This window comes from Cephus cinctus, unplaced genomic scaffold (genome assembly GCF_000341935.2).
Source record: "Cephus cinctus unplaced genomic scaffold, Ccin1 Ccin1_scaffold0013, whole genome shotgun sequence".
In the NCBI taxonomy this organism is placed as follows: Eukaryota; Metazoa; Arthropoda; class Insecta; order Hymenoptera; family Cephidae; genus Cephus; species Cephus cinctus.
This window is the reverse complement of record NW_014332762.1, coordinates 329,703-351,455: the sequence shown is the minus strand read 5'-3', so window position 1 is coordinate 351,455 and position 21,753 is coordinate 329,703. Positions and strand designations below refer to the sequence as shown.

General features: G+C 36.2%; 5 protein-coding genes across 14 annotated transcripts; 2 read left to right on the top strand and 3 right to left on the bottom strand.

Moving 5' to 3' along the window:
• Positions 1-161: 161 nt before the first annotated feature.
• Positions 162-4,183, bottom strand: LOC107275150 (cyclin-K). Of its 3 annotated transcripts, none has more exons than XM_025079724.1 (8): positions 3,248-4,183; positions 3,037-3,168; positions 2,787-2,892; positions 2,649-2,706; positions 2,411-2,583; positions 2,191-2,337; positions 1,750-2,121; positions 162-295 (listed from the first exon to the last, which is right to left on the bottom strand). In XM_025079724.1, exons 1-8 carry the CDS (start codon positions 3,464-3,466, stop codon positions 222-224), a joined length of 1,281 nt encoding a protein of 426 aa, XP_024935492.1. In that variant the 5' UTR covers positions 3,467-4,183; the 3' UTR covers positions 162-221. The 3 variants fall into 3 exon arrangements, with proteins under 3 accessions (XP_024935492.1, XP_015610477.1, XP_015610486.1); XM_015754991.2 differs by lacking the exon at positions 162-295 and adding an exon at positions 1,103-1,622 and having other exon boundaries at positions 3,248-3,466; XM_015755000.2 differs by lacking the exon at positions 162-295 and having other exon boundaries at positions 1,537-2,121; positions 3,248-3,466.
• Positions 4,184-4,727: 544 nt separating this feature from the next.
• On the top strand, positions 4,728-9,236 carry LOC107275113 (ribosomal protein S6 kinase 2 beta). Its single transcript, XM_015754917.2, has 13 exons — positions 4,728-5,059; positions 5,271-5,465; positions 5,552-5,633; positions 5,717-5,877; positions 5,945-6,051; positions 6,127-6,304; positions 6,377-6,542; positions 6,609-6,764; positions 6,840-7,102; positions 7,176-7,424; positions 7,504-7,742; positions 7,838-8,099; positions 8,160-9,236. The coding sequence occupies exons 1-13, from the start codon at positions 5,006-5,008 to the stop codon at positions 8,286-8,288; spliced, it is 2,241 nt and encodes a 746-aa protein (XP_015610403.1). The 5' UTR covers positions 4,728-5,005; the 3' UTR covers positions 8,289-9,236.
• Positions 9,237-10,008: 772 nt separating this feature from the next.
• LOC107275176 (guanylate kinase) lies at positions 10,009-16,416 on the top strand. 7 transcript variants are annotated; one of them, XM_025079763.1, is made up of 6 exons: positions 10,009-10,167; positions 11,770-11,809; positions 11,944-12,211; positions 12,292-12,515; positions 12,602-12,712; positions 14,842-16,416. In XM_025079763.1, the coding sequence occupies exons 2-6, from the start codon at positions 11,776-11,778 to the stop codon at positions 14,907-14,909; spliced, it is 705 nt and encodes a 234-aa protein (XP_024935531.1). In that variant the 5' UTR covers positions 10,009-10,167; positions 11,770-11,775; the 3' UTR covers positions 14,910-16,416. The 7 variants fall into 7 exon arrangements, with proteins under 7 accessions (XP_024935531.1, XP_015610534.1, XP_024935535.1 ...); XM_025079767.1 differs by lacking the exon at positions 10,009-10,167 and adding an exon at positions 10,451-10,647; XM_015755033.2 differs by lacking the exon at positions 10,009-10,167 and adding an exon at positions 11,313-11,354.
• A 249-nt stretch (positions 16,417-16,665) lies between these two features.
• On the bottom strand, positions 16,666-18,648 carry LOC107275162. Its single transcript, XM_015755011.2, has 3 exons — positions 18,377-18,648; positions 18,037-18,076; positions 16,666-17,944 (listed from the first exon to the last, which is right to left on the bottom strand). The coding sequence occupies exons 1-3, from the start codon at positions 18,429-18,431 to the stop codon at positions 16,876-16,878; spliced, it is 1,164 nt and encodes a 387-aa protein (XP_015610497.1). The 5' UTR covers positions 18,432-18,648; the 3' UTR covers positions 16,666-16,875.
• Positions 18,649-18,974: 326 nt separating this feature from the next.
• On the bottom strand, positions 18,975-21,740 carry LOC107275120. Of its 2 annotated transcripts, XM_025092068.1 has the most exons (3): positions 21,629-21,740; positions 20,386-21,378; positions 18,975-20,317 (listed from the first exon to the last, which is right to left on the bottom strand). In XM_025092068.1, coding segments are annotated over exons 1-3 (2,088 nt in total). In that variant the 5' UTR covers positions 21,630-21,740; the 3' UTR covers positions 18,975-19,223. The 2 variants fall into 2 exon arrangements, with proteins under 2 accessions (XP_024947836.1, XP_015610416.1); XM_015754930.2 differs by lacking the exon at positions 21,629-21,740 and having other exon boundaries at positions 20,386-21,436.
• Between the last annotated feature and the right edge of the window lie 13 nt (positions 21,741-21,753).

Genomic DNA, 21,753 nt, shown 5'->3' with positions numbered 1-21,753 from the left:
AGCCTGAAATCTAATGTATAACATGTGTGTGTGTGCCGTTTTTCTATCGGGTACAAAGTTCCACAGTCTCATAAGACTAGTCTATCCCCAATACTGAAATCTTCGGTAAAGTTATTATAACCTTACTTCTCGGTGGTTCAGGTGATGACAAGCGCATTGATCATAAACATTAACATTTTTTTATAAGTGTACAATCAAGATTATTAGCATAAGATGGCAAGTTACTTTGGAGAAGTTATACATCCCAGTTCTCGAGCTTTTTGGATCGATGAAGATGAGGAGGAAGTTCCCAGTTCTGAAAATAAAATGTAACTCTTTATTTCCATGCTATAACCTCTTATGTACTTCTCTTACATTATGTATTTTGCCTTCTGGTTTTGTTATATATCAAAATTGCTAACGAATTAAAAATATTTTATTATAGAAGTTTTTCTATACAGTGGTTTAAAGATGTACCAAGTAAGATGAAAATGCTTCTAATGGTAGAAGGTGACAAAGCGACTGGTACGAATGATTTTCTAATTTTTCACATATTTTTTTTTCATTCAGTGTATAATTATGAATGTTTCTGTAGCTTTTATGAAGAACTGTGTAACTCAAAAGTCTAGCAAAATTGGCATTATAAATCATGGGGATCATCAAAAACCCTCAGTGATATACAAAGTCAAGGATCTTTTCATATGCAACATAAGCACCGATATAGAAATGAAACATGCCAGTGAATTTGTTGAAGCAGTACGTTGTGGATGAATTTATTAGAATATTATTATAATACTGCAGAGTATAGTAGTTACTAATAAATCTATCCTTTTAGGTAAATGACCTTTTATCAAAGGCTGAAAAAATAATCACAATAACTACAAATCACGTGTTGCAGTACAAAAGTTCTTCTGTTTCTGATGGTACATTTCTTAGAATACTGGCTACGAAAAATGCAGATGATTCACTAAAATTAAAAAATACAGAATGTCTTGAACAGCCAAACATAATAACAGGTGTTGTGGCAGGAGGTTAGTACACCATATAGTATAAAATACGTTTTATTATAAATAAATTATACTATAGGCAAAGTGAAAATAGTAGGTATCATTCACAACTTATCTAATATCTTATTGATTTACTATTCATTAGATGTATGTATATCTGAACATTAATGGTCAATATTGTAGTTACAATTTGTAATTTCACATTTAATTCAGGCAGTTGTTGCATATGTATTTACAATAGAAATATCTAATTCCTACAATTTAGGATCACTGTACACAAAAACTGTTTGATTATTGTGTTTTGAATTTCTTTTGTCAAGTATACAAAAGTTTAATATAATTAAAAGCATCTACATTACAACCATCCATAGGAACCTCCTGAAAACAAAGGAAATCCCTGATCTCATTTTATGCCTTCTTTTACAGTTATGTCCTATGCAGAGATTATGGAAATACCCGCAGTTTTATATGTCTTATACACAGATAACTTTACACTTGACTCCAGAAGTGCACAACCACTTGTGAACGTACTCAATGAAGTAATACACTGTACAGAGTCTCCGATCACATTTATTGGTGAAAGTTTGTTTAATAAAGGAAACCTTTACATGTATATCGCAGTCTTCAATTTTTTACCTGCCATTAATAAAAAAAAATAAAGGTCGTGCAGATAATGATAACAATATTTTCAATACTAATTTTAATAATAGCAATAGCTAAGAAATAAATCAAGGAATTCATGGTTGCGGGGGATAATACGTACGTTGCGTACTCGCTGGAGGTGCAGGATTACCAGTTTGGAAATATGTTGCACTTGCGGGATATGTGTAGGGTTGAAAAGGTGGTTGCCCATGTGCAGGTGCAGGTGGTGTTGGTCGAATTGAACCCGACGAACCGAGATGATGCATGGCAGATACAATGTGATTCATTGCATTAACCGGAGGTGGAGGTACCGAGATGTTTGTTGGTGGGAAAACAGCGGAATAACTCGCACTTCCTGGAGGAAAGTTCGTTGGATATGGTGGGAAATGTGTAGGTAATTCTAATGGTTTTGTACCATCCGCGATATCTGGTGGAGGACAGCCATTTGCTGGTACAGCAGTAACATCAGCTTTTGGTACTTTTCCAGGGGTTACTGAAAGTAAAAAGTAATTTGTTGAATAAAAGTTCATGTTATTCAAAGTATTTCAATGATAATACTTACCATTTGGAGTTGTGCTTGCACAATCTATTGGTGGTGGTATTATTATACGGTCTCTCGTAGATTCGTTAGATGGTACCAAAGGTGGAGAATCTGGAGCCTTGGTACTATTTGCCTGTGAATAAAGATCTAATACTTGATGGCATATATCTGAAAAGAAATAATGTATCAAATTGTATAGAGAAAGTCATATTTCAATAAAGAAACAGTTTGTATTACTAACCTTCTAAAAGATCCATTGTTACATCTTCTACAAACATATCCCACCAGCGCAAGTGCTTCTGTTGTCTCCCATTCCAATCTACTACCTCAAATTTGCTTAACTTGCCTGCTAAATACATCAGTGCTACTGCAATTATTTCAGGTTCCCATTGTAGAGATAATGTTGTGCATAAACTGTCAAATTAAAATTTTTCTTTTTTAGTATACAATAATTGGTATAGTTTGATTTTGAGTGTTACCTGTCATTTACAAAAGTCCACGCCATTTGCACCATCTTTTGTAATTTGTTCTTATCACCTAAAATATTTTTAAAAATTTGTTATAATCATCATCCCATATTGTATGTTTTTATATTACATATGCATAACTGTTGTTACCTTTTAGACATTTTGCATACTTCAACAAGTAACTGTAAGGATGTTCAACTTGTAAGTCAAATTTTATAGTTTGCAATAAAATTCTTTCTAATGTCATTACTTCTTCCTGAAAATGTTTAAATTATTTGAGATATTTATATTGAATTGAATTCATCACAATTAACACTAGAGCAGCAGAGAGTCCTAAATACAGAAAATGACAATGGGGCTACATTGGTTCCTCTATAATTCTAACATTGGAGTAACATACCTTGGGATCTTCACCAAACGTCATAAACTTTTGTTCTGTCAATAATGTTTTGGCAGTCTTTATTATATCTTTACATTTTTTAGGAGTCTCCTCCACCTTTCCTGCCAAGAATAAACAGCAACATGCTGTTACCTAAAATTAAATATGTGACCTATGCTATTACTTATTGTTTCACAACAATCGAAGTAACAGTAATAAACAAAGTTCTTACATAACGAGGAAAGTTCTTGAAAGAGTGGAACATGTAGAACCGATGAAAATAAACAACACCAGTTGCCATAGTATTATATCCAAGATCCATTTTAGTACCAGTGTCAATAATAAAACGTGCTCCTTCCTTTCTATATCTGCATTCTGTATCGTAATCAATACCATCTTGGATTGATGGTGTATTCCGTAATTCCTTTTTTTCATAGTACCAGCATGGCATTTTTAAATTTTTGGTAAAGCAAATATTTATAACGATTACTACTATGTAAACTTATTCTGTGGAAACCAAATGTCTCTTCTGAACCGTCAATCACTTTACAACTTCTGTTAACAAAATCACTATATGGCAGGATAAATAAATACATGAATCCAAAAGTAGAATGGTTTGAACATTATTGGAGTTACTTTAGGTTATATGTGAGTTATACTCATTTCATTTATGAAAATATATTATTTTTGTACAAATATCCTTTCAATATATAAAGTACACGTTATCACTCTCCGCTTTATGATGACACTTTCCGCACTGTGTAAATGACTTTAATTAATCTATAACATTAGCGTACACATCATAACGATTTACCAGTAAATGGAATTAGTATTCCAAAGTGACAGAACCTTATGTTCATTCACAAGTCACAGCGGCCGCAGTATTAATGCTAGTTTTCATCAAGCTACAGTTGTCAATCCTTGCAATAAATGAGTGCACAACGTTATTGCCCGACGAGGGCAAAATTAAAATGAGGGTAATATGCCTTTTTCAATTAAAAGCATTAAAAGCTCATATTAAAATTGAATGAGGTCTCGAGTATATATAATGCAAATATCAATTTTCTTAATGTGTGACGAATGTTAAATTATATCTTGTGATACTAAATCCGCATCGCAAATGTTACAATGAATAAATTTAAAATAGAACATGTATATTTGCAAGTTGATAAGAAACTAATCAGAAAAATTTATTGTCAAAATCGTAATGAAGTAATACGTCGTATAAATATTATCTCGTCGCACAGTAATCTCGTCATGCAATTGTAGCTGATAAGAAAAACTCGTCATTACAAAAAAAATTAAACTGTATCATACATTATAGTATTTAACATATTACTGGTGCTGCGGTTGAATTTTTAATATCTCAAAATAATAATGGTTCTGCAGTGGTTATTATTATCATTTTGTAAATGCAAGGAAAAACGTGTCGAGGTAATGTACGTACTGTAGTTCAAGGTGAAAATAGACAAGGTATAGTTAGTAGAGGTTCTACGCATGTGGATAGTGACGTCACTGGACCCTCTCTCTTCTAATTGGCTGACTTTTCGTATGTATGAAGTCACGCTGTGACATCGGTGCCACATTGAGGTGCCATCTCTTTACGAGCCAAAACGTAAATAAGTCCCCTGAAAGTGATACGTCGCTTTGAATATGGCGTCGTTGGATCCTGCGCTATCTGGACCAAAATACTATGGTTAGTGGTTATGCCTCGTTTATCTGTACCATGCCGTGGACTACACGTAGTATTGTGGTTCCGGTTTGAGTTTTTTCACGGTAATTCTGTTATCTGTGGTCGATACGTGCGCTGACCGCGAACTTGTGTTTTCTGTGCTTGTATTAACGTTAATCATAGTGATAAAGCCAGACGCTTGAAATTGATCACAGGTATTTTTGAAACTTGCTAAATGTTGGTGATCGCAGCTAGTACCTTAGAAAATATCGGTTGCGAACAATTATATTATTCAAAATAAGCACGACATCCAATATAATGCCGTTGGCGACTTTGACAGTACCTTGGAATCAGCAACATGTAACCGAAAAGGTAACAGATTTTGCTTTCAAACTTTTGGCCTTCTCGGCATCTACTAAATGGCGATGAGCATTGCTTTTCAGGGACGGATATTTTTCAACGTGATTTCACGTTCAGTTTAGTTATTTTATCTCATGTGCTCCATTCTGCATTATTATTGAAATTAATTTTGTATGATGCACCTAGATGATTGTTAACATTATTTAATGTACTGTTGCATCAGAGCACAGAAATCCTACCAGCAGAAAATCAGGAAGAATCCATGGTTATGAAGGGCAGCATGATTGAACCACGATCCAATGGCTGTTCAGAGTCGCATGAAATTGAAGTACGGGAAGTCGTTCGAGATGGACATGAGAAGGCTGAGCCTAATCATTTTGAACTCCTTAAAGTTCTTGGTCAGGGCTCCTTTGGAAAGGTGAATTAACATAAACACAATCAGTTGGATGTATCGAATATATTTCTTGAGTGGAGTAATGTTACTTTGTATTTATATTTATTTAGGTTTTTTTGGTACGGAAGGTAGTAGGTAAAGATAGTGGTACTCTTTATGCCATGAAGGTGCTTAAAAAGGCTACTCTCAAAGGTATAATCAAAATAATTTAATCATATTATGTACTATAATTCTTCATTGCAGCAGCATTTATATCTTTATGTTTTTATTTTTAGTTCGTGATAGAGTGAGAACAAAAATGGAACGAAATATTTTAGTGGATGTTGAACATCCGTTTATCGTCCGCTTACACTATGCTTTTCAAACGGAAGGCAAATTGTATCTGATCCTCGATTTTCTTCGCGGTGGAGATCTCTTTTCACGTTTATCAAAAGAGGTCAGCTAATTGCAATGGAATCAATTGTATAAAAATATATTAACACTTTAAATGATTTTTTTCACAGGTGATGTTCACTGAAGATGATGTTAAATTCTATTTAGCGGAATTAGCTTTAGCCCTAGATCACATACACAAACTTGGCATTATTTACCGTGACCTTAAACCTGAAAAGTTTGTATCCTAATGTATATTGATCATAATAGCATGGTAATATTATTAACGCTAAACTGAATTTTTTAATGTTAGCATACTATTGGATACTGATGGTCATATATCGCTGACCGATTTCGGATTAAGCAAACAGCCATTAGATGATACAAAAACATATTCCTTTTGTGGAACTGTTGAATATATGGCTCCCGAAGTCGTCAATAGAAAAGGGCATTCATTTACGGCCGATTGGTGGAGTTTTGGTGTTCTAATGGTAAACAGACATAGCAATCATACAGAAAATTCGTTAAACTATTATTTTTTTAGTAAACTAGTAACTTAATAGTTTGAGATGCTGACCGGGGCTCTTCCGTTCCAAGGCACGAATCGCAAAGAAACCATGACACAGATACTGAAAGCAAAACTGGGCATGCCACATAACATTTCTCCTGAAGCGCAGGCACTATTGCGAGTGCTCTTCAAAAGAAATCCAGCCAACAGACTTGGTTCAGGTAAAAATCTAAAATCTTAGCAATAAGTACTCGCCTCTACAGTATATCAAAATTTTTATATTATAGGTGGAGTTGAGGAAATAAAAAGTCACGTATTCTTTGCATCCATTGACTGGGATGCACTTTACAGAAAAGAAATAAGGCCCCCATTTAAACCTGCTGTGAGTCGAGAGGATGATGCGTTTTATTTTGACAGTGAGTTTACCTGCAAAACACCTAAAGGTATCGACTTTCGTGAAGATCAATTAATTTTCCATTTTGAAGAATTGGCGAGAGTTTTATCTATATAATTTATAGATTCACCTGGAATACCACCAAGTGCAAATGCCCATGAACTGTTTCGTGGATTTAGTTTTGTCGCGCCTTGCCTTCTAGAAGAACATACCAAAGGACAGACTGAATTTAAAACATGTGAAAGTATTAGTAACACCTTTCCAGCTTACGTCAATCCTACTTCTGTGACCGACGAGTACGAATTTAAACAGGAAATTGGTAAAGGAAGTTATAGCACCGTTTACTTAGCAGTACACAAAGGTACAAAAATGGAGTACGCGATCAAGGTAATGCCGATAACACCAATTTCAAGGTCAGCTCCATATTCAAACATATATGTACAATTAATTTCTTCTCTAGGTCATTGAAAAATTAAAACGTGATCCTTCCGAGGAAATAGAGATCCTCTTACGATATGGTCGACATCCACATATTGTTTCTCTGCGTGCAGTTCACGAGGATGATAGGCGGGCCTATTTAGTTCTAGAACTTTTACGCGGTGGGGAGTTACTCGACCGTCTACTACAACGGCGCAATTTTACGGAAAGAGAGGCCGCAGAAGTTACTCATACAATCACCAGTGTAGTTCATTATCTCCATGAAAATGGGGCGAGTGCCATTCATTTTATTGACTTTCCCATGACAACCCGAAGGTCTAACTCATTATAAGAACGTTTCTATATAACAGGTGGTTCATCGGGACCTGAAGCCTTCAAATATTTTATACGCAAAAGCAGGAGGTGATCCGACTACATTATGCATATGCGATCTTGGATTCGCAAAACAGCTTCGTGCTGAAAATGGCCTTTTAATGACGCCTTGCTACACGGCAAACTTCGTAGCCCCTGAAGTATTAAAGCGTCAAGGATATGACGCCGCTTGCGATATTTGGTCGCTTGGTGTTTTGCTATACATCATGCTCTCTGGGTAATCAACAGGCAACTAATAAAACATATGAATTGATTCATTATACTAATTTTAGGTATACGTAACAAGTAATAACAGAATATGACTTATCGCAGGTATACTCCATTTCCAAATAGTCCTGGAGACAGTGCAAGCGATATTTTAGATCGTATTGGTCCTGGACGCGTAGACGTGGAAAGTGGAGTTTGGTGTCAGATATCAAATGAAGCTAAGGAACTCGTTAGAAGAATGTTACACGTTGATCCTACTCGACGGCCTACCGCAGCTTCGATTTTGAAGTATCCATGGATTGCCAATCGGCATCGTCTTCCTTATAAAATCTTACCAGATATTACCAGAGATCCACATAGTTTCAAGGTATTATAAATTAATATTCATAGGAATGACAGTATCATAAATCTGTCTGATTGATTTCAGAGTGCAGTAGCGGCGACATACAAAGCAATGTCAAGCAGTCCGCGTTCGCCTCACGTTGGTCCTGTTGTTATGTCAGAACTTGCACGTCGAAGAACGCAGGCTAAGCCTACTGGATCCACTGAAGTCTGAGTGGAGTTTTTCTATCTTTAGTGAATATGCTGTATACGAGCAACATTGAAAGATGATGGAACTGAGAAGAATCGAGTAATGAAAAAAAAGAGATTGCGTACAATTAATGAGTGCCGAAAACAGTGAGAGTATTGGGTACTCGACTATGATAATCATTGCCATTATTACTGTTATTGTAAAATCTGTCACGTACAAAACGTGTGAATGGCCGCACGTCAGTGACGGTAAAACGTAATGTGATAATTATTTTTATTTGTACTTTGTGCTTCTTTAGCGCGAGTATGTTGGATGTATGTGTGGCCATATTGAACGGAAAAATAGATAGGCGCGATACATAGATCTTTAATCAAATTAATCTATATTTTATTCCAGATTAAAGAATGACCTTGCGAGTTCATCGTACGGTAATTTCAAATTTATATATACATACGAAAAGACTAACTGCTACTAAGATAAATCTGTTATAATTCGTCCAATACCAAACAGTCTGTGTTTATTATGAGTTCGATTTTATTTGATTATATTTTGACATGAAATTGGACGTTTAAAGACTTTTTACTTAATCGCATTCTATGCTGTATATTTTATCTGGTGTAAGCATTGATTGCGATATTGAAGCACCGGATATTTAGTTATTTCTCTTCAGATAGAAAAATTCTTACCTTGTATCATATGTTATATCGGCATGAGTCCAGTCACTGGATGCACTGATATATAAAAAACAAATTACCTAATAACGTTCTATTACAATTGTTCGCTCTATTTAAATTCTATTCGTGCAAATAGATTTAGTTGATACACCAGTAACATTTAGTCATAATTATTTTAAGTCTCTTTTAGGCGATTTAAAATTCTTCCTGTAAATGTCATTTAGTTCATATGATTCCTAAAGCACTTATAAAAATGAAACTTTCGTAAATCTTACGGTCAATAAATCTATATAAATTTGTTGTATAAAATACTATTATCTTTCAACCCAACATACAGGGTGTGTTCCGTAACACACTGTAAGCATTGGCAGTACTGTAAAATGTGTTCCGAAATTCGTTACAGCATACTAGTTTTAGTAGCGCGAAATTATTAATTGAATTTTTTGTGCCTCGTACGAACCTAAGTTCCATGCTGCGGTTACTACAGCCCCAGAGGTGAGGCAGATTCATACTAATGGCGGCATCCTTGGTAGAAATAGCGTTAATCGACGCACAGACGAATATTGAATATAAAATTATCTTCTGCTATTATTTTTTAAAATATATAATAGTATGCCAAGCCATTTAATGACCGACACCTCGTAACTGTAATTTTTCTACCATGATTCATGTACTTACTATACCGTTACGTTTTACTGTGCTACCAGTGCTTCATACTACGTCACATCATTTCGGAACACTTTCACAGCATACTTTATCAGCGCCATGCTGTAAGTGCTTACAGTGTGTTACGGAACACACCCACAAATTCCATGTCAACAGTGTTAACGGTTTTATTTTTATTGGAAACCACGATTTAATTCTGTAAAAACTTCTACTGTGCATTAAATTTTCTTATTACAATATTAAGAAATTTTGTATGTACAAATTAGTCATCAATCAAGCAGGCTACATAAAACGTAGTAAATTATAAGAAAAATAGGACTCAAGGGAAAGAAAATGTGTACGTGCCTTATTAATGTTTTAAACAGGAGACCATGAGGACAGGTGATGGAGACATGCGCACGAACGTCACGCACAAACGTGCCAGATGGACTAGCGTTTAGGATCTATTGCCCCTTTTTTCATTACTAGTCGCGAGCCGCACGTTTCAGGAGTTTTTCTTGCAAAAAGTTCGTAACGAGAATTGCCGACGTGCGGCTTTTTACGAGCACAAGGAGACTTCGAAGGTAAGGCATTTAAATATGTATTACAATCATGAAACAACGTATAAAAGTTAAAAACTCCGTTCTCCTATGCCAATGTGCTCGGAAATAATCGCGTGCCGGATAAAATTCAAAATCACGTAAAGGCGATTAATAATGGCAAAGTATGGATTCTTTGTCATGGACTGGAATATGATTCAAGGTTATGACTCATTGCTAAGCGAGCGTGTGGTGCTGTTTAGTAAAATATGACTTTTCAAGTGTTATGGTAAATACCGCTTTGTCAGTAATTATGCCGCTGTGAAAACTTCTTTCTTTCGTGCTTGTCGGTTGCTCCTTTTACGACACGTTTTGCGTCGGAAAATCAATATTTTCGAGACATTGGTCTCACTTTCGCGGCCAGCCTATAAAATAGCACATTGGCACGCGACGGTTTTCTTGAATTATTACTTCTTGTCTATACAATATACTTTTTAAGTATCACGCTGCTCTCATTATTGGCATGTGAGTTTTATCTAGTAATTTATTCATTCCATTGCATTGTTAATTTTCTGGAATCCGAATATGAACTTAAGTTCATCATTTTACGACGTTCATCGCATCTTGCTATGGCAGCATTGATATCTGCATTTTATATTACTATTTTTTTCACATTTCCTTTAAATGGGTTCCATTAACACTGATTTTTATAATACTTATTTATATCGATAATTATTTGTCCAACAATCATTGTTATTTTATCACTACTTTTGGGTTTTCACTTTCGTGTTGACATTTATTATTAAATCTATATCTAGGTATTGTTAATCTTAAACTACTTTTGCAATATTATGTTTGTCATGGAATTTTTGATTTTTTAAACTATTTTAACTGTTTATAATTTTTATTGTTTGGGGTTTTATTGTTATGGCTATTTTTGATTCCATTTATCATTTTGGTGAGGTCAAATCATTTCTGTTATATATAACACTAATTGTTTCTTTGCAAATATAGCAATGACGCATATACTTCATTGAGCTATTTATAAATCACATAGTAACCTACATAAGTGTTCAAACTTAACTACTTGCAAATCCCTGAAAGCAATAATCTTTTTATTTGTGAGCTGAAAGTTTAAAACGTATCATTGGACTATGTTTATTGGAATCCAAGTAACAGTTGGATTATGTATAAATAAATATTCTATGTTGTTATTATTATATGATTTTAAGGTATCATTATTCATAGTTTTTTATGATTGGTACTACAGTTCATACATTAAACTTTAAAATGACTATACATTATATCTGAATGTCAGTATACTTGGCCTAGTCCTAGCATAAACAGTGTAATTATACCAACTGCCTTTATTGCTTCATCAGATGTGCTTTCTGATCGTGTAGTTAATAGTTCTGCTTTAGCTTATGATGATAATTGCACAATGACTCATAAAACAATGGTATATATTTGATCTCAACCTATATAATTTGTTGTCTAGCCATTGTCACATTAACTGTCAGAAGATTCTACAGACTGTGCAATTCTGTCAGTGTCAACATGTTGTTGAAACAAGTTCTTAAATTTCTCCTATAACTTATACCTGAATTCAGTTGGAATATGTTACACTAATGTTTGAACGTTCCCTAGAGTGCGATGTTCTCAGTGGGTTTTAAACTGTTAAGAAAAGGTATGAGTATGTACATTGTCTTGATATCTAAGTTCGTCATTCCAAGTCAAACGTGATATTATAATTGAGATAATGTTTATAATGTTGACTACTAGTAAGTATAATTTAAAACGGAAATGTATTCCATTTTGCAGGCATATCTAGCATGGTTCAAAAAGGTCCGCGTCCTCTGGTGTTATGCGGTCCTTCCGGAAGTGGCAAAAGTACGCTGATAAAGCGACTTTTCGAGGAATTCCCTGATACCTTTGGGTTTTCCGTTTCGCACACTACAAGACCCCCACGTTCTGGAGAAGAAAATGGCAAGCATTACTATTTCACTAACAAGGAAGATATGCAGAAGCAGATCGATCAAGGTGAATTTATTGAAAGTGCGACCTTCGGCAACAACATGTATGGAACCAGGTAAAGTCGTTAGTTAATCTAAATTATTTCATAAGCAGATTTCAACGTTGTAAAAAGTACAAAAGAGTCAATCTTTACAGCAAACGAGCAGTTGAAGATGTAAGGCGTACCGGAAAAATTTGTGTCATGGATATTGACACGCAGGGTGTGAAACAAATAAAGAACAGTGCGCTTGATCCTCTTTATGTTTTTATAAAACCTCCATCTATTATTGAATTGGAAAGACGATTACGAGGGCGTATGACAGAAACAGACGAATCTCTGCAGCGCAGATTGTCTGTTGTCAAGACCGAATTAGAATATGGTATTTTAATTGTACATTGCTCATATTATTTAATATCTATGGCACAAGAGTTTATTAAAAGTTAAAAATTCTGCATTGATTTACAGGAGAGCAACCGGGAAACTTTCATCTTGTAATCGAGAACGATAATTTGGACAAGGCGTATGCTAAGCTCCGAGACTTTATCCTGGCGGAACTTAATCGGCAGAGGCAGACAGGTTTGTAGTTTCTATTTGTCACGCACTTGTAGGATGTGCTGATTGAAAACAATGGATGATGCGCTTTCTTATTTACGTTCTTGTTTTAAAATAGACAGAGGTTAGGACGCCCCAATTTTCGTGCGTCCTTGATTGTTCAACTTGTTTCGCATTAAATGCTGAACAAACAAATTATGTATATAAGTTTATATACATGTATCAGCTATTAAGTCAAATGCTTAAATCTTATTGGCATCTTACAGCTAATATTTAAGACATTTGACTAATAATGAATTTGAGAGTGTACAATAACAGTGTATCTAAAATTCAAATATCGTTATCCCCCATTTAATTTCATTGATCTTATGACTGCCATTTATTTGTTTAAAAGCATTAACTTAAGTAGCTGTTATTAAATATGTCGTTGGGATTCTAACATTCTCCGTATTCTTTCACTACAAGTTACTTTTCTTCTTGTTGTACATAAAAAAGTAGCACTCGTGCACTTTTGTCTATAGCCTTAGACACAGTATGTAAGAAACGTACTATTGAAACTGACAAATTAACAATAACACGTTTGTTCTTAAATAACCAACAGAGGCCTAAGCTGATTCTTCGAAAGGATGTGTACTCTTTCGACAGGTGCCACTTCCTTGCTTCAATAATTTTGTTTTATCCATTCGCTCCGGATTTTCTGTGGGTAATTATTATAATGTAGTAGCTAAAGTAAAATGAAGCAAACTAGTATACAATAATGACAGAATAATTATCACGATACTGTTTTTCTGGTATTTATATAAGACCATGTACAAAACCGTGTATGTGACTTGAATCGTGAAATGTTTTATTGTATATGAATGGAAAGCACAGAAGCCTGTATCGGATGGCTGAAACTTATATGTATAGAATGCGTATGCTTTGTTGGAGCTGAGAAGTCAAAATATTATGAGATACTCGAACATTTCCTTACAATTGATTGCAAAAATTACTTAATATTTAATTTTATTATATCTTCGCGTTGATACATTCCTATATACAAGTTTTTTTCTTTACCACTTCATTATTCAGTCTCGTAGTATGAGATTTAACTTAATTTATGTATCTATTGACATTTGATCTGCTTCAAGGCTTCACATGAAAGAGACGCATCGATTGTGATAGATAACTTTGTTGTACTAATTTGAGACGAGCTATTAATTATTATTAGTTGATAAATCTATGATTTTCCAAGCTGTTCCACAATAAACTACGATTTCGAAATCATTTGATATTTATTTACGAGGATCAGCTATTCATAAATTAATCAACTGATAATAACACGACTGTTGTTGCTTAGATTTTCGAATTTTAAAAGAACTATTCCCAGTTAGGAATGGAAAGCAGAAGATGTGCCTAGTTATAAACGTAATATGTGTAGAAGTCGATAATGACATTCCTAGCCGTATAAGTATTTTTGAATGCAACGGCAGAGAATTTCACCTTTTTTTTTAAAAGTATTACATTATATACGCTACTACTGTGTACGTCATGAAATCACAAGAATTAATTTTACTCTAAAAAGCATAAAAGGCGAATGAAACAGGCTATTGGCATGTGTGAGTTTTCATACGGACTAGACTACTCAATTATCAAAAAAATAACCTCCCCTGCGGCGCCAAAGTTGAAAATTATTTCTTAGAAAATCTACAGAATAAATCTCGAAAACGACAGTCTACGTGGCTCACACGGCAACCCGAGAATATCATTGCCGTTTCCTATTCAAAACGTATTACATCTTTGCACGGAATCACCGATGAAATTCAAAAAATTGGACACGCAGGGAAAGTTTTACATCAACTTCGAGCGGGAATCGCTCTTGTATAGCCAATTTCGAGATTTTTTTGTGTGAAATTTCCTCGCTTCCAGCTTCATCCACGTGACAACTCATCCATACGAATAACCTGTTTCGTTCCCACTTAACGCTGCATGCTAGCATGATCAATGTACACCGTTGCGCATTTCAAACGTCACATTATATCATTAGCGCTTCGATTGAACCACATTCCGCTATCTTAAAGGTGTACATCAAACGATAAAAAAAATAACTTCCATTCCTGGTGCTGTCAATTCGTATAAATGTACAAATTAAATGACTAATAATGTGGCGTTAGGTACCAAGGGAAAGTGTATGATCTCTCTGAAGTCTCCGAACGACGATAGCAACACTCGAAAGACGTAAGCCTGTGCTTGTTACCTGTGGACTGTCACCCGTGAAAAAAAGAAATATCGAAAAGAAAATGGAGAAAGTTCTTTTAGCGATGTGGCAAAGTATATAACATTTATATCGAGACAGTAGTAGCGCTTAAGTGGAATGTGTATGTTACACGTAATGTATAGCTTCGTCGCCATTTATTTATTACGAAAATTTTAGATTTCTGCGAGATAACAGAATAATTAATTTTAACATTTTTACTCCTTCCGATGCGACAAATCGCATGTAGTTTAATTGATTGATAAGCTAGAATCGTGGACATATCCATGCACTTGAAAAAAAAAGGATGCCTATGTTATTTAGTTCGTGTATAATATTTTTTACAATGCCGGTAATTTTATACTTAATGATAGTCACTGCGTTAACAATAAAGAAAAAAAAGATGTCTTATTTATAGAAAATCTGTGTAATATAATACGATAAATCTCGATATTATTATTGTACAAGACATTCGATTTTCAATCGGTACTCGTAGCGATTAATATGATTGTATAATATCTCAAGGTAAATCTAGAATGTCACCGATGTTTATTGTTAGCTTAGTGATAAATTAATTGGTCGTCTAAGACGATTCTTAGTGATACGAGAGGAAAAATATGGTCCCTTGCTGATTTATCCCAAAGGATTGCCTCCCCCTCCCTCTTCGTCTTACCACCTCACCTTTCCTTTTGCCCTCCGCCCCTCTCCCCATTCCCACCCTGAACATTTGTATGGCATCCTGTCCCGAAAATGCTACTTTAACCAATGAATTAAAGGTAAAAGTATAGATTTAGCAAACTGAGACTATTCACCAAATGAAGTTGTGTTCCAATAGAGTAGGTTACTTATAAAGTACTTGAGAACTTCTCGCGTGGCTCTCGATTAGCACTTTGAAATCTGGCTGATTGAACTTTGAGAGAATGAAACGTGGAAGGCTCAAGTGTTCATCATAATACCATTCAGCAGTCATTTTCTTTTAGGGTGTTACAGCCAGATAATTTACTTTAATATAAAGCAAAGTTGTTTTCTCTTTTTCTTTTTAATTTGAGAACTGATTTATGGTAACGTTAGGATATGCTTACTAATGAGAATTAACTTTTTCATTAATTCACTCTGTGAATTTGATATACCGGGTGAAACCTTAATGCCGTCACACGTAATTTTCGGCTATACTCGAGACAGTTTGAATTTGAGTTATGAATTTTGTGATCCTCTCGACGTCCAATTTGGCTTTTGAAAAATTCCATTCGTTAATCCTCACCTCACGTCACGTCATTAATCCTGATAGGTGATGAAATGCAGATCATGCGTTTCAATGTCTTTAACCACGTAATCGATGGATGTACTCTTGCGAATGATCGATGTAACAGAAATAAGGCGTTGCCATAGGCTCATAGGAAACTGTATGTTCAATAGTTGAAAGAAAAAAAAAAATGGTTGTAACGTTATACGTATGATGTAAAATAAAGTTGTAGACACAACGAGAGATAATGGAGAAAGTATGTTCCTTGAAGAAAAATTTATTCTCTCGGACAAACTTCGAGTTCCTTCCTCGTTTCTTCTTATATTTTTCGTGTTCGTTCGTATAAGAAAATAAAAGCGACTTTCACGTAAACTTCCTTAATTCAACTTGTCGACTCTTCTTCTTGTTAAAGTTTGGGGACTCTCATACTACCCGGTAAGAAGCTATTTTCTCTTATTATTATCTTCTTTACAAGTATTCATTTTCATGGTAAACACGTACTGCGGTTCGTCATTCATTTATTTGTCGTTTCTACAGTTTTACATGTAAAGCTTAAGCGAAGCAATTGGTCGTATTAGAAATTTGAAAAAATAAGCATTGCAACGACAAGTCTCATAATTGATATTTCTTAAATTATAATCTTAAATTAAATGCAAATTACAAAATGATCGAGTGTATTATTTTGGGACGGTTTTCGTCACGCTAATAAAACTAACGCTGAGAGTAATTGCGTCTCGGCCGTTCTCCGTGATGATGACGTGTCTTATGACGCGGGACTTCGCTAACCTCAATGGACGCTACCCTGGCTTCGTCCCTTTTCAGCTCGTTCTCCTCCTCCCTTATAATTTGATCGTTGATCAAATTGTCCCCGTAATTTCGTGGCCGCTGATAATCCTCGGATCTTGGCGTCGAAATTTTCGGCATCGCCGTGGAAATCGTGGAATCTGATTTCTTCACTGGGGAAAGCACGTAGTTAATTACCTGAGGACGAGGCGCGAATATATTTTCCATCGGCACGGGATCAGCAGGTGAATCTCGAAATTCTTTATAATTCTCGTTATATACTTTCCGTAAGTCTGTTCCGCCGTATCGCGGTGAATCTCGAAAATTTGTATCCATCGAACGAACTTCACCGTTTCTCAATTGTAAATTTTCTAGATTCGAGCCTCTCCGTGGAATTGGATTCAGTTCCCTTCTTCGCGATGCGTATTCACGACTCCTTGGATCGTCGAAGCTGTTACCAAAAGCTTCAACCTGGCCTTCCTCGACGGAGTAAGGTTCCCCAAAGATGATCTCATCAGCAGGAACAGAGTATGTAGCTGGTAGCTCTCTTATGTATGGGATACGTATTGGTACCAGGTATTCAGCGTTTTCTATTTTTCCTCTTAAATAATTTCGAGATTCTTGCTCGTAGGCAGGATTACCCGATGGAACGTTCAATCCATCTCCTGGCTCGTTATTGGAGGCTGGGAAGTCCCTAGGATACTCAGTGGGTGCCATGCCATTCTGATCACTCCTGTCGCTGCCCACAGTGTAGGGCAAGTTTGATCGTTCATAAGCTTGGGATTGAAGTTGACTCTGCGACGGTTTAGCATTTATGCTACCGTAAGGAATTTCGTATGGATCTTCCGGAAGCTGGTAAGATCTTTCCAAAACTGTGCCACGATCAAAGTATCGTTTCTCCTGGTAAGGGCTCTTCTGTTTCTCATTGCCAGTCTGCTCGTCCGGATAATACGCCTCGTAAAGTACAGGTCCTTTCTCAAGATCATATCCCACATACCTGATACAACAGAATTATTTAGTATTTATATTGCAAATCATTCTAATATACTGCTTTCAGGATGGAAGTTATCTCGAAGATGATATACGTACTGCTGAACTCTGGGATCCCAGGCGGAAACTCCGAGTATATCTGTAACAAACGATTGCAGTTACCCTGGTCCCATCACTGATGCTGCACAGATTACAGTAGCCTTTTCTCGTGGATTACTCCAGCACTCTGTCACTAGGAATTGACATAGCAATACCTATTAATCATTTTGGTCTATCCCAGTCGTGGGTGTAAGGGGTATAGGTCCCATCTGCTTGAGCCAACTGTTTGTAGAATACGAACTTGGCATGCTCAAAATTGTACAGGATGTGCATCCTTGCCCGGCTTATCCCAATTCTATTAATTACACTGCCCTGACAGATTAATGATTGTCGTACGTACCTGAGGTGATACCCGCTAAGAAAATTCCTAACGAGAGAGACCGAACTGTGGCCATGATATCTCGCACAGTAACACAGGACTGAGTTACATCCTAAAGACACGTCGCCAGCGTATTTTCAGATATGCTTAAAATAAACCTCATTTCCTTTGCGGCTGCTTCGCTTATTCACTTAAGAATTTCTACTTGCTGAGCCTCTATACGAGTTTGCCAATAACAGACGAGAGTCATTTTCTCTTATCGTTCTCTCCTGACAGACCCACAGAATTTTTATAATACTTTTGCTGGGATCAGCTGACTGTCTTAGTAAAATAAAATTTATACACGCTTTTACACCTGTATCGTGTAATTGACATTTTTCCTTATTCTTACAATCTTATCAGTCGTCTTTGCCAGTCGCGAATGATTGATGCTTGATAGGAGCTTTCACTCGAATTTTGGTTTATTTTAATAGCGACAGTGACTGGTTGGAAAATCTGTTTAATGGAAATTTATCGCATATCTCACGAATCCACTGATGTTGGCCATCTTGTCTGTTCGTAAGGTATGTTTAAGCAAAGTTTTTCTAAATAAACTATCAATGACTACAGGTCAACGAGATGAGATAAAATCATTTATTTATCGGTCCGGGACACGTTAAGGTAGTTGCGACTTGGACAATAGAGCTTTCATACGTTAGACCGAGTGTTATAGGCGTACGTGGGCTGTTTTTAGGTACTTGGTTAGAAAAGGAAAGAAATATATTTCAGGGATATCCCTATTTGAATAAAAATACAGTATCTGCTATTAAGGTATGGTAACAGTGATTTTTAATACAATTATATTTTTTCAATACGAATCTTTTTTTATTCACGCATAAGTCCTACGTTCCGTGCCACTAGGTATATTAAAGACGCTACAAGACCATTGACGCATTTTAAAATAAATTTCGACTCTTCGTTCTACAACGTGTTCGCCGATAAATACAAGGAGAGACAAAAAAAGTCCGAATGCCAATATGAAAAATGACGTTTGCACGTCGTACAGGTGAAATCCGACGAATTTTTGTTGCGTGCGAATAAACTGACGTGTGCTATTCTTTTGGAGATAATTATCGATAGTCCACGCATACCAATAGTTCGTTAAACCAGCTTCCATGGTTCTGGATATGATGACGTTCATTCTGTCGAAAAAAATTGAATTCCTATGTCCCGCATATCCAAGGGAGTACGTACGTGGACACTCGGAAACGATATGTAACATATGATTACCGTCACGATCAATGTATTTAGTATTTAAACGTAACAAGAGATCATTTTCCCTGTCAACAGCCGAAAAGTTACGAAAATAAGCGGTCCTCTCGATAGCCGGGATGTCTGAGCTTGGGATGACGCTAAATTTTTTTCGCAAGTTTACCATAATCTCGGAATCATTATCACAACCGAACATGTCGCGGAGATTGGGCGAGCCCGTACCAATCTGTAAGCCAGATTCATCCACGTCCTTTAATTCATCGATGTCCTTGTAATAGGAATCCGTAGAGAAACTCTTGTAGAGGCTGCCGTTAAAAATTCCAGTTATCGTGACACTCAGGAGGAGCAGACTTCCTATGAGGATTCTGCCGCTTGTTATCAATGGCAGATGGCGCGGTGCACCGGCGAACAGTAACGTGGTATCCAGTAGAACTACTAGAAAATTTATTTCACTCGGCCGATCTCTTCTTTGTATAATGTACCAGGTGGCGCCGCAGACGATCTGAACGATTCCAAGATATAGCCATAAGGTTGGGGTGAAACTTTGAAAGATTCTAAGCCATTGTGGTATCTTCGAGGCTTTTGGTACCACCAGACACAATTTGTCGAATGCAACGTACGAACTGAATTTTATGGCATTTGGATCGTTCCCATACTTCTTTATAAACATGGCGTTGAAGGACACGTCAATTTTTTTCGATACGATGTCACCTGCATGGCAATATCAGTGGGATATAAGTAAGCGTATATGAAATACTAAAAATTAACAATAGTCTTACCTAGAGTACCGACGTATGTCCCGTTCTGCATTTGGTAGCCGAATTCAATTCCATCCGTGGGACGGTAGATAACCGTTGTAAAATTCATGGCCTCTGCAACAGTGTCCAACATGAGACCGTCGATACCCGTGAATATTATTGTCTTCTTGCAATGTAAGAATCCGTGATCAACTTTATCCACCAGTCTGAGAGACGTAGGAATTCTTTCGAACATACCGACCTTCAATGGATATCCATGAAGGTTATTTAAATTTCGCGCGTAAATTTTCGCCATCGTCGTCGCTGCCTTGTCGCTCGATTCAAATTTGAAGATTTCAATCTCACCCGTTATATCCTGTCCAGCGAAACTTGAAATTGGATTGTACGTGAAGGCGCAGCTTTCAAAGGTCGTGAAAGGAGCGACAAAGATAACATTGAGTATTTGTCTTTCGCGCCATAGTCTCTTTAATATATTATCAGCCACGTGTTTAGGATTTTCTACCTGCGTCGAGTCATTGTTATCCGTGATCATGATAATAAGAAATTTCATTGTATTGTTCCACTCCTCGGGTACAACGTGATTCAAAAATCCAACCAAGCTCTCTTCGCTGTCTATCAATATGACTGTTACTGCTGGGGTATCAATGAAATGGCTACCAGCACTTCCGCTGACCTCAGCAGGCACTTTTAGCCTTATAGAATTTTCGATAACAGCTCTCTTCGATGTTCTTGGGTATCTCGTCTGACGAATTATGAATATACCATCTGCATAGTCTCTCGAGTAGATCTTGTACGTTCTCAGGTACAGTAGCGACTGACAATCCATGTATAAATTTGGCGTAAATCTCTTCACGAATTCTCTCAATCGGTACGAATAGTTGGTGTAAATCTGATAGATGCCAAACGACCTGGAATTCCTTGCGGAACAAATAAAGCTCGTCCAGAATGAGGCATCCTCGTGCCATTTTTTGGTCCTTTCGATCCCATGTATATTTGGGGACAAACTAAAAAGCACTACTGTCGCTAATATTATTTTCTTTATCATCTGAGAGCAACGTATTTCAATATTGGATATTTAATGCGTTAGGAATTCTCATTATGGGACAGGAAGATACGTGGGATGAATCGATGATGATCGGCCTTCGAGTTTGTACGCTTTACTTGCATTCAATATCACCCGTTTAATTGTTCTTGATAGATCAATAAGAATGCTCCATATCGGAATAAAAAATTGTTATCTCGAATTTGATTTTGTTTGCCTTACTCTTAAAAGTCTCTTGCACTATATTATTCTGTACGGTGAAATCTGTTGAACTTCCATCCACGCTGATTATGTCCCCTTCGTATAGTTAAGACTTTCCGACGGGAGATCGCTCGTGTACTGATGCA